We start from the raw sequence: 12,266 nt of genomic DNA, 5'->3' as shown, positions 1-12,266 counted from the left end.
AGAAGAAAGTACTACCCGTACAGTAATACCACTAAATTTTAATGGATTAAACTCCCCAATCAAAAGACACAGACTGGCAGAATGGATTGAAAAACAGGACCCATCTAGATGCTGTCTACAGGGAACACATCTCAGACCCAAAGATAAACATAGGTTGAAAGTGAAAGGTTGGGAAAAGATATTTCATGTGAATAACAATCAGAAAAGAACAGGAGTAACTATACTAATATACAGCAATTTAGGCTTCAAATGCAAAACAGTTAAAACAGACAAAGAAGGATAGTATCTATTAATAAAAGGAACAATTCAGCACGAAGACATAACAATCATAAATATTTATGCACCGTAACAGAATGCTCCAAAATGCATGTGGCACACACTGAAAACACTGAAAAGAAATATAGGCACATCTACCATAATAGCTGGAGAATTCAATTCCCCACTCTCATCAATGGACAGAACATGTAGAGAAAGGATCAATAAAGAAACGGAATTTGAATAATACAACAAATGAGCTAGACTTAACAGACATTTATAGAACATCACACCCCACAACAGCAGGATACACCTTTTTCTCAAATGCTCACGGATCATTTTCAAAGATAGACCATATGCTGGCTCACAAAGCAAGTCTCAATAAATTTAAAAAGTGTCAAAGTGGCAGAAAATTCACAAATATGTGGAGGCTCAACAACACACTCTTAAACCACCAGTGGGTCAAGGAAGAAATTACAAGAGAAATCAGTAAATATCTCGAGGCAAACGAAAATGAAAACACAACATATCAAAACTTATGGGACGCAGCAAAGGCAGTGCTAAGAGGGAAATTTATTGCCCTAAATGCCTATATCAAAAAAGAAGAAAGGGCAAAAATTGAAGAATTAACTGTCCACTTGGAAGAACTAGAGAAAGAACAGCAAACTAATCCCAAAGCAAGCAAAAGAAAAGAAATAACAAAGATTAGAGCAGAAATAAATGAAATTGAGAACATGAAAACAATTGAGAAAATCAATAAAACCAGAAGTTGCTTTTATGTGAAAATCAGTAAGATTGATGGACCCTTACAAGATTGACAAAAAGAAGAGAGAGGATGCAAATAAATAAGATCAGAAATGGAAGAGGAGGGCGGGCCACAGTGGCTCAGCAGGTAAGAGTGCTTGCCTGCCATGCCCGAGGACCCGGGTTCAGGTTCCTGGTGTCTGCCCATGTGTAAAAAAAAAAAAAGAAAGGGAAGAGGAGACATGACCACTGACTGCACAGAAATAAAGGAAGTAATGACTGGATACTATGAACAACTTGATGCTAATAAATACAACAATGTAGATGAAATGGACGACTTCCTAGAAAGGGATGAACAACCAACGTTGATTCGCAAACAGACGACCTCAACAAACAAATCACAAGTAAAGAAATTGAATCAGTCATTAAGAAGCTCCCCAAAAAGAAAAGTACAGGACCAGATGGCTTCACATGTGAATTCTACCAAACATTCCAGAAAGAATTTGTACCAATCCTGCTCAAACTCTTCCAAAAAACTGAAGAGGGGGGAAAGCTACCTAACTCATTCTACGAAGTCAACATCACCTTCATACCAAAGCCAGACAAAGATATTATAAAAAAAGAAAACTACAGATCAATCTCTCTAATGAATATTGATGCAAAAATCCTCAAAAAAATTCTAGCAACTCGAATCCAGCAACACATTAAAACTATAAAAAATTATACATCATGACCAAGCAGGATTCATCCCAGCTATGCAAGGATGGTTCAACATAAGAAAATCAATTAATGTAATATACCATATCAACAAATAAAAGCAGAAAAGCCAAATGATCATCTCAATTGATGCAGAAAAGGCATCTGACAAAATTCAACATCCTTTCCCGTTGAAAACACTTCAAAGGATAGGAATAGAAGGGAACTTCCTTAAAATGATAAAGGGAATATATGAAAAACCCACAGCTAATATCATCCTCAATGGGGAAAAACTGAAAACTTTCCACCTAAGATCAGGAACAAGACAAGGATGTCCACTATCACTACTGTTATTCAACATTGTGTTGGAAGTTCTAGCCAGGGCAATTAGACAAGAAAAAGAAATACAAGGCATCAAAATTGGAAAGGAAGAAGTAAAACTCTCACTGTTTGCAGATGATATGATACTATATGTCCAAAATCCCAAAAAATCCACAGCAAAACTACTAGAGCTAATAAACCAGTACAACAAAGTGGCAGGTTACAAGATCAACACTCAAAATTCTGTAGTGTTTCTATACACTAGTAAGGAACCATCTGAGGGGAAAATCAAGAAACGAATTCCATTTACAATTGAAACCAAAAGAATAAAATATTTAGGAATAAATTTAACTAAAGAGACAAAAAACCTATACAAAGAAAACTATAAGAAATTGTTAAAAGAAATCACAGAAGACCTAAATAGATGGAAGGGTATACCGTGTTCATGGACTGGAAGACTAAATATAGTTAAGATGTCAATCTTACCTAAATTGATTTACAGATACAATGCAATACCAATTAAAATCCCAACAATTCACTTCTCAGAAATAATAAAACCAGTAACTAAATTTATCTGGAAGGGCAGGGTGCCCTGAATAGCTAAAAGTATACTGAGAAAAAAAAATGAAGTCGGAGGTCTCACGCTGCCTGACTTTAATGTGTATTATGAAGCTACAGTGGTCAAAACAACATGGTACTGGCATAAAGACAGATATACTGACCAACGGAATCGAATAGAATGTTCAGATATAGACCCTCTCATCTATGGACAACTGATCTTTGATAAGGCAGTCAAGCCAACTTACCTGGGACAGAACTGTCTCTTCAATAAATGGTGCCTAGAGAACTGGATATCCACATGCAAAAGAATGAAAGAAGACCCATATCTCACAACCTATACAACAGTTAACTAAAAATGGATCCAAGACCTAAACATTAGGTCTAAGACCATAAAACTGTTAGAAGAAAATGTAGGAAAATATCTTATAAATCTTATACTTGGAGGCAGTTTTATAGACCTTACATTCAAAGCAAGAGCACTGAAGAAAGAAAGAAATAAATGGGAACTCCTCAAAATTAAACATTTTTTTTTGCATATCAAAGAACTTCATCAAGAAAGTAAAAAGATAGCCTATACAATGGGAGGCAATATTTGGAAATGACATATCAGATAAAGGTCTAGTATCCAGAATACATAAAGAGACTGTTCAACTCAACAACAAAAAGACAGCCAATCCAATTACAATATGGGAAAAAGAGTTGAACAGACACTTCTCAGAAGAGGAACTACAAATGGACAAAAGGCACTTGAAGAGATGCTCAACTTCCCTGGCCATTAGAGAAATGCAAATCAAAACCACAATGAGATATCATCTCACACCCACCAGAATGGCCATTATCAATAAAACAGAAAATGACAAGTGCTGGAGAGGATGTGGAGAAAGAGGCACACTTATCCACTGTTGGTGGGAATGTCAAATGGTGCAACCACTGTGGGAAGGCAGTTCGGCGGTTCCTCAAAAAGCTGAATATAGAACTGCCATATGACCCAGTAATACCATTGCTAGGTTATCTACTTAAAGGACATATGGGCAAGGACACAAATGGACATTTACACACCAATGTTTATAGAAGGTTTATTTACAATTGCAAAGAGATGGAAACAGCCAAATTGTCCATCAACAGACGAGTGTAGAACAAACTGTGGTATATACATACGATGGAATATTATGCAGCTGTAAAACAGAATAACGTTATGAAGTATGTAACAACATGGATGGACCTTGAGGGCATTATGCTGAGTGAGATTAGCCAAAAACAAAAGGACAAATACTGTATGGTCTCACTGATATGAACTGACATTAGTGAATAAACTTGGAATATTTCGTTGATAAGAGACCATCAGGAGATAGAAATAGGGTAAGATATTGGGTAACTGGAACTGAAGGGATACAGATTGTGCAACAGGATTGAATATAAAAATTTAGAAATGGACAGCACAATACTACCTAACTGTAATACAATTCTGTTAAAATGCTGAATGAAGCTGAATGTGAGAATGATAGAGGGAGGAGGGCTGGGGGTATAAATGAAATCAGAAAGGACAGACGATAAAGATTGAGATGGTATAATCTAGGAATGCCTAGAGTGTATAATGTTAGTGACTAAATGTAAAATTTTAAAAATGTTTTTGCATGAGGAAGAACAAAGGAATGTCATTACTGCAGGGTGTTGAAAACAGAAAAGTAGATGGTAATTAATATTTTAAAATTTCAACTTATGTGTGAGACTAAAGCAAAAAATGTTTATTTGGTACAAAATTTATATTTTGACTAGTGTGTTTCCTAATATAACTCATGTAGATACCTTGATTGAACACCTTGGGTAGGACATGAGATTTTGTTGATTTGTCCAGAGTGATCCCCTGATGAATCCCAGAGTGATTTGATCAGTGAGTGGGAAAGTATTTGCAAAGTCCCCTTTGGGGAATGGTGAGAACAGGGGAAAATTCAACCTCCCCAAGTTGAATTCTTGAAATTCGCAAAAGCAGTGCAGACAACAAAAGTTATAGGCTGAGCCCCCAGTCTTGGGGTTTGTTCATACAAAATTTAACCCCACAAAGGATAGGTCAAGCCTACTTAAAGTTAGGCCTAAGAGTCTACCCCCAAGAGAGTCTCTTTTGTTGCTCAGATGTGGCCTCTCTCTCCAGCCAGCACAACAAGGAAACTCACTACCCTCCCCCATCTACGTGGGACATGACTCTCAGGGGTGTGGACCTTCCTGGCAACGTGGGACAGAAATCCTAGAATGAGCTGAGACTCAGCATCAAGGGACTGAGAAAGCCTTCTCGACCAAAAGGGGGAAGAGTGAAATGAGACAAAGTGTCATTGGCTGAGAGATTCCACACAGAATCAAGAGGTTATCCTGGATGTTATTCTTACGCATTAAGTAGATATCATCTTGTTATGCAAGATGTAATGGAGAGAGGCTGGAGGGAACTGCCTGAAGATGTAGAGCTGTGTTCCAGTAGCCATGTTTCTTGATGATGATTGAATAATGACATAGCTTTCACAATATGACTGTGTGATTGTGAAAACCTTGTGTCTGATGTTTCTTTTATCTACATTGTCAACAGATGAACAGAACATATGGAATAAAGATAAATAATAGGGGGAACAGATGTTAAAATAAATTTAGTTTGAAATGGTAGTGATCAATGAAAGGGAGGGGTAACGGGTATGGTATGTATAAATTTTCTTATGTTTTCATCTCTTTTTCTGAATAGATGCAAATGTTCAAAGAAATGATTATGATGATGAATATGCAACTATGTGACGATATTGTGAATTACTGATCATATATGTAGAACGGAATGATCAAAATAGGAATGTTTGCATTTTTTGGTATTTAAAAAAATAAAAGAAAAAAAAGAACAAATCATGAGGTAAGCAATGATGTGAATGAACGTGTGGGACATTTGGTGAGGCAAAATAAGCTAGTAACAAAAAAAAAGCAATGGTACGGTCTCCTTTAGGAAATGATTATAAGAAAACGGGCCTACATTGTAAGCTTTTATAGAAGATATACTTAGTCCAGAGTGGTAATTATCATATCTGAATTTTGAGAGGGTGTTTTATATACATATGTATCAATCACCTGATATTCAGAGATAAGAATGAAGCTAAACAGGTAGGGGTTAAAGTAATTCAGAACAGAGGGGTAAGGAAAACAATGTCTATGTTTTAGAACCACACATACCAAATAAAGGTTCATTTGGTCTGGAACCAAAATTTTCTACAGCACATAATCTAACTGAACCTATCTGTACTGAACCTATCTGTAAGTTCATTTGAACAACTGAAACACAGGGAGCCCAGAATAAGAAAGAGGTCCTTTAATCCTGTATAGCTTAATGTAATCCATGGATACATCGTACAATATAATAAGCAGATAATCAAAAAGTATTGATAAAGTTTCTTGAGGGATGAGAGAAAAAATATGGAACTATTAAAAAATTTACCATCAGGAAATCCCCTGATTTGGGTCAAACTTTAGGAACACCCAAATCAACTGGCCATGCCCTTGATCTTGAGGCTTACTCTTATAAGTAGTAGAGAAGCTTAGCCTACCTATAGGAATGCCTAAGAATTACTTCTAGAGAACCTCTTTTGTTGCTCAGATGTGGACTCACTCTCTCTAAGACCAACTCTGGAAGTGAAATCACTGCCCTCCCCGCTATGTGGGGCATGACATCCAGGGGTGAAAGTCTCCCTAGCGACGTGGGAGATGACTCCCAGGGATGAATCCAGACGTGGCACCGTGAGATCAACAATTCCATCCTGACCAAATGGGGGAAAAGAAGTGTAACTAATTTAGTATCAGTGGCAGGGAGACTTCAAATAGAGTCGAGGGGCTACTGTGGAGGTTGCTCTAATTAATGCAAGCTTCAGTTACACATTGTTACCTATCATAACTTGCCAACCCCCAACCAGGACGATTCCAGCTAATCTTAAAGAACATCTAGGGCAATATATAAGATTCCACAAGGGTTCCATGCACTACAGTAACTTTCCAGAAACCTATAACCTCCAGATGGGTCCCAGGTCTAGATAAGTCCTGAAACCTAGAGAGCCCAGCCTCTCCAGAACATCAGACAGTTCCATTATTCTACCCTATATTAGTGACAGACCCTTCCAAAATGAAAAAGTTAGAATGGCCATAACCCAAACACCCCTAAAGAGAAGGCCAGAAAGATCAAAGGTGATGGTGAAGTTATCTTAGAACAGCTAGAAGTAAAACCCTAAGATTGTGGAATTGTAACCCATGTCAAACTCTGAGACATGTTCTACAACTAATTGTGGTGCTGTGTTTTGAAATTTATGGCTTTTCTGTATATATGCTATTTTATACAAAAAAGAAAAAAAAGTTGATTGTGGTGGTAAAAAAATAATTATGGCTTCTAGTCTCCTATATTCTGGACTGGCTAGAAGGAAAAAATCTGAGAGGATCATATAGTAGCCCGTGACAAATTCTGGGATCTGTCCTTTAACTACTTGTTGAAGAGTGCTTTGAAAACTATTGCTTCTTTAATTTCTTTACTTTGTATATATATTACACTATACAACAAAAGTTAAAAAAATATATATATATTGTACATGGATTAAAGCAAGCAAAATGCCAACAGTCCCCAAAAGAATAGATCTACAGCAGAAATCTTTCCGTGTAACTGATGGGACAAGGGCTATAAATAGTTTAAATTTTTCCTGATATAGCTGAAAAGCTCTCCAAATGAATATCCTCAATACTACTGAATATAATCAACCTGTAATATTTTTTTGCCAATATTATAGTTAGTGAGTGCTTTTCTTTTAAAACGCCCTTTGTGCTGGGGTAGAGGCAGGATACACAGGGGCTAAAAAAGAGAATGGTGGTGGGGGTAGGGGGAAGGATACTGAGGCAAAAGTAGCTCTCCTTCCGCATAGGAAATGAGAACTGGAAGGAGTCATCAAGACAAGTAAGGCAGAAGGTCTCAGACGTGGCAGCACTATGTGGGGGACTTGTAAAAATGCAGATGCCCTGGCCTTACCCAGACCAAGTGAATCAAATGATCCGAAGGTGAAGCCCGAGAATCTGCATATATCTATAATTCTGAACCAGCCAATAAGCCAGTAACTACTTGATGGTGTTTAAAATCCCAGTAGATATGTTCCCACCATACCCAGAAAACAATTCTTTTTCCTCTTCAGCAGAACCTTGGCTAGTACCAGAAATAAAGGTACTAACTCCCCAAATGGCCACCTTCCATGAATCTTCCTCAAGACTATGCCAAAATACACGTCACAGTACATAAAGATATAGAGAAAATGACCTCACCCATGATTCATGGTTCTATTCTCTCGGCTAACACAAACCAAACTTAGTTTTCTTCACATGACAGACATCTGTCTGCAGATAACACTCATTTTCCTGAAGTCTTCTACATAAATAATACCCACAGCTTCTTTAATGTTGCCTCATGACATTTTCCAGTACAATCATTATCCTGCACTTCCTGTTAAGAATTACTGTTTGGTAACCATGCTTTCCAGAAGAACCCTTTTGCAAATCATAAGCAAACAGTACGGAATTTTGTCCATTTTGTTGTCCTCTAAAGGCTTAATTCTCTTCATTGATATTAAAAAAAAAAATTATTTTCTTCCCTTTTTTTAACCCCTGTCCTGACATGACATTGCTACCCTTTCAATGCTATTTTGATCTTAAACAACTGTGGTTTCTGCTGACAAAAGGAACTGTGTAGAACCACTTGCCAGTGAAACCACTGAAAATTATTTTAAAAATAAAAGTATGTAAAATCCCTGGAAATGCCTCTTAAGGCACAGAGAAAATGAAAAAAAAAATTATTCAAGAAAAATCTACTAAAATTCAGGAGCAACAGCAAGAGTCTGTGATACCTGAACCAAGTCCCACTCCCTCCCTGCCCCCTCTGACCTCAGCACAAAGGACACTTCACTCCAGGCTGGGGCAGCCAAAGAACACAGGGTTCCCTCTCCCCTCAGCTGCCACTCAGCTCCTTGTTACTGCAGGACATCAGCATTTCTCACACCCTGCACCAGCTACCCATTGCACAGTGTAAGTCCTGGACAAGTGGACCTAACAGGGGTTCCTTTCTTCCAATCAGCTTATGGAATAGAGGCTCAGTCCTGGGCACAGTGCCACTGAGAATGCTGGGGCTCTGATCACCCCTTGGCTTGAAAAGCAGATGTTCCACTTTCCCTCACCCACCACTGAGGATAGTGTGCTGTCCTCATCCTCAGCTCCAAAGCTATGGCTCAGAAACTGTGTCTTAGGTGGAGGGGACAGTCCATAACAAGAGTTGCAAATCTCTTCCAAAAGGATCTGACTTCATTTGCAACTTGAGTGTGGAGGAGTGAAGTCTAAGGGCATTCTAAAAAATTCATAGTCAGACACTAAAATATGGCTTACCAGGGGCTGGGGGCAAGGGTAGGGAATGGGGCATTAAAGTTTATTGATACAAAATTTCTGTTAGGGGTGATGGCAAAAGTTTTAGTAATGGAAAATGGTAATGGTAGCATAACACTATGACTGTAAATAACAGCACTTAATTTACATCTGAATGGCATTAAAGGGGGTAAATTTAAAGTTGTATACATGTTACAAAAAAAAATTTTTTTTTAATCTACCAACCCAGGAGGAGAAAAAAAGGACTTGTTTGGGACAACTGAAAAAACTGGAATATGGACTGGTAAGCTTTATGTCAATGCTATATTTCTTAGACTTTCTAGCTGTACTTTAGGTGGTTACACAGTAAGAGTACTTATTCTCTGGAAATATACCTGGAGTATGAAAGTGTTAGAGGAACATGATGGATGCAACCTACTCTCAAATGTTTAGATAACAGACAGACAGGCAGATAGACACAAAGAAAAAATGATATAATGTCACAAAATGCTAAGTTGATAAATCTGGGTATATTGGAGATCTGTGTGTTGTTTTTGTACTATTTTCGCAACTTCCCTGAAATTTTGGAGTTATTTCAAGATAAAAAGTAATAGCAGCAAGTTTTAATAAATAGATAAAAAGATCCATACACAGATTAAAAAAAAAGTAGAGGTTGGTGGGAAAGAATTGAGTACAGACTGGCACTCACTTGAAGATTTGTACTGGCAGAAGAAAGAATTATTGAACTTTAAGACATCAACAGAGATTATGCAATCTAAGAACTAAGAAAAAGAACTAAGGAAAAAAGAAACGGACACTCAGAGAAATGTGGGAAACCATTAAGCACACCACCATATATGTAAAGGGAATACCAGAAGGAGAGGAAAGAGAGATATAGGAGCAGAAAAATATATTTAAACAAATCATGGCTGCAAACTTCACAAATTTACTGAAAATCATTAATCTAAATATCAAGAAAGTGCAACAAACTCTGAAGTGCACAAACTTTGAAACACAAAGTTTCAGAAATAGACACATCATAGTAAACATACTGAAAGCCTAAGTCAAGGAGAAAACCTTAAAAGTAGCAAGAGAAAAATAACTCATGACTTACAAGGGATACCCTTTCAATAAAATTAACAGCCAACTTCTCCTAAGAAACAAGGAAGCCAGAAGGAAGTGGGATAACATATTCTTAAGTCCTCGAAGAAAACAACTGTCAACCAAGAATTCTATAGAATTTCCAAATAAACAAAAACTGAGAGAATTTAATGTTAGCAAGCATGCCCTGCAAAAAATACTTAAGCTAAGTCCTCCTCTTCAGGGTGAAAGCAAGGAACTGCAGAAAGTAATTCAAATCCACAAGAAAAAACAACACCAATAAAGCTAATTATGTACTTATAAAAGACTACATGTATATTTCTCCTTCTCTTGATTTAGAAATGTATATGTAATGTACAGACCATGTATATTCAATGTATTGCTGGGTCCAAAGCATACAGAAATTAATGTATTTGCCCAAACATCAGAAATCCAATACTCTTTTCACAATAAAAACACTACACCAATAAGGAAAAGAGGAAAACTTTCTCAAGTTGACGAAGGGCATCTACAAAAACCCACAGCTAACAACATACTTAATGATGAAAGACTGAATGCTTTCTCCCTAAGATTAAGTTATAGAAGCAAGGATGTCTGCTCTCATCACTTCTACTGAACACTGTCCTGGAGTTTCTAACCAGGACAGTTAAGCTAGAAAAAAAAATTAAAATCATCCAGATCGCAAAGGAAGAAATCATACTATATCTCTTCGCAGATGACATGATCGTGTACATAGAAACCCTAAAGAATCCACTAAAAAACCTATTCAAACTAATAAACAAGTTCAGCAAAAGGCAGGATATGAGATTAATATACAAAAATCTACACACTTACAACAAACAATCTGAAAAGGAAATTAAGAAAAATTCCACTTAAAATTAAAAAGTATAAAATAATTAAGTTACCAAAAGAAATGCAAAATGTATACTCTCAAAACCACAAAACATTGCCAAAAGAAATTTATAAAGGCCTAAGTAAATGGTAAAACATGCATGTTTATGGGTCATAAGACTTAACGTTAAGATGGCAATACTCCCCAAACTGATCTATAGATTCAACGGATCCCTACCCTAGCTAGCTTCTCTGTAAAAACTGACAAGCTGATCCTAAGATTCACAAGAGACCCAGAGCAGCTTAAACAATCTTGAAAAAGTTGGGAGGCCCACTCTCCTCAATTTCAAAACTTACTACCAAAGTAACAGTACTCAAGACAGTGTGGTACGAGCATTAAGGATAGACATACAGATCAATGGAATAATTGAGGGTCCAGAAATAAATTCATGTGTCTATGGGGAACTGATTTTCAACAAAGTTACCAAGACCATTTATTGGGAAAACAAATGCTGTTGGGACAAGTGGATAGCCAAATGCTAAGGAATGAAGTTGGACCATTAAGTCTCAACATATGCAAAAGTTAACTCAAAATGGTCAAGACCTAAATGTAAGCCCTGAAGCCAAAAATACCTAGGTTTTGATAAGTGGTTCTGCAACCAATTCTCAATGGGGCCCAAGGCAAATAACTCAGCTTGATAGCTTTTCTCTCCTTTGGTAAAATACAGGTCTATTTCGTAGATAATCAAGAGTTCAAAGTAGTGATATTTAATGATAAAGGCAGTGCACTGTTTTACTGCTAATGGCACTACCAGCATCTATATAAAAAATGTTAAGAAGTAGCTCCTACAGTTAGTGTCTAATACTCTACCTTCATCTGTGCTAATTGCTGCTGCTGCTGTTGCTGCTGCAACCTGCGGAGAGCCTCTTGCTGTTGCTGCCTCTGACGCATTAACTCCTTCTGCCGCTGGAGCTCCAGCTCTTTCCTCTTTCGTTCCTCCTCCTCGTGCCGCAGTCTGGCTGCCTCTTCTTCCATTCGCAGCCGGTTTTCTTCTAATCGACGCTGAGCTTCTTCTTCTTCCCGGGCCCATTTTGCAGCCTCCTCTTCCTTTCCAGAAGGAGAAATTAAAGGGAAAAAACTTTTATCTGTAGTACAAGAAGAAATCTGAATCACTTTTGAAGGCTCTGTCAAATAGTTATATAAGTGACAAAGAAAGCAGAAGCTCTGTTTATGCTGTCATAAGATAGAAGGTTATAATACACATACTAAGAAACCATAAAGATCTGGCACCAGTTTACAGGATAAAATTTTAATTTACTTGCTAATTTCTTCATGAAATGAACGTCACTTTGAATAC

General features: G+C 37.2%; 1 protein-coding gene across 8 annotated transcripts in view; it reads right to left on the bottom strand.

Annotated features, from left to right (window-relative positions):
• The window catches only part of GIGYF2 (GRB10 interacting GYF protein 2), a 164,047-nt gene that overhangs the window by 20,786 nt on the left and 130,995 nt on the right, over window positions 1–12,266 (bottom strand). For all 8 annotated transcript variants that reach the window (XM_077155436.1, XM_077155438.1, XM_077155441.1 and 5 more), the window contains one exon: window positions 11,780–12,016. In XM_077155436.1, coding sequence (XP_077011551.1) covers window positions 11,780–12,016 — 237 coding nt within the window. The remainder of the gene's footprint in view (window positions 1–11,779; window positions 12,017–12,266) is intronic.

The sequence above is a fragment of the Tamandua tetradactyla genome, chromosome 3, assembly GCF_023851605.1.
Source record: "Tamandua tetradactyla isolate mTamTet1 chromosome 3, mTamTet1.pri, whole genome shotgun sequence".
Taxonomy (NCBI): Eukaryota; Metazoa; Chordata; class Mammalia; order Pilosa; family Myrmecophagidae; genus Tamandua; species Tamandua tetradactyla.
Note: the sequence above shows the minus strand (reverse complement) of the source record. Positions and strands in the feature narration are given on the sequence as shown.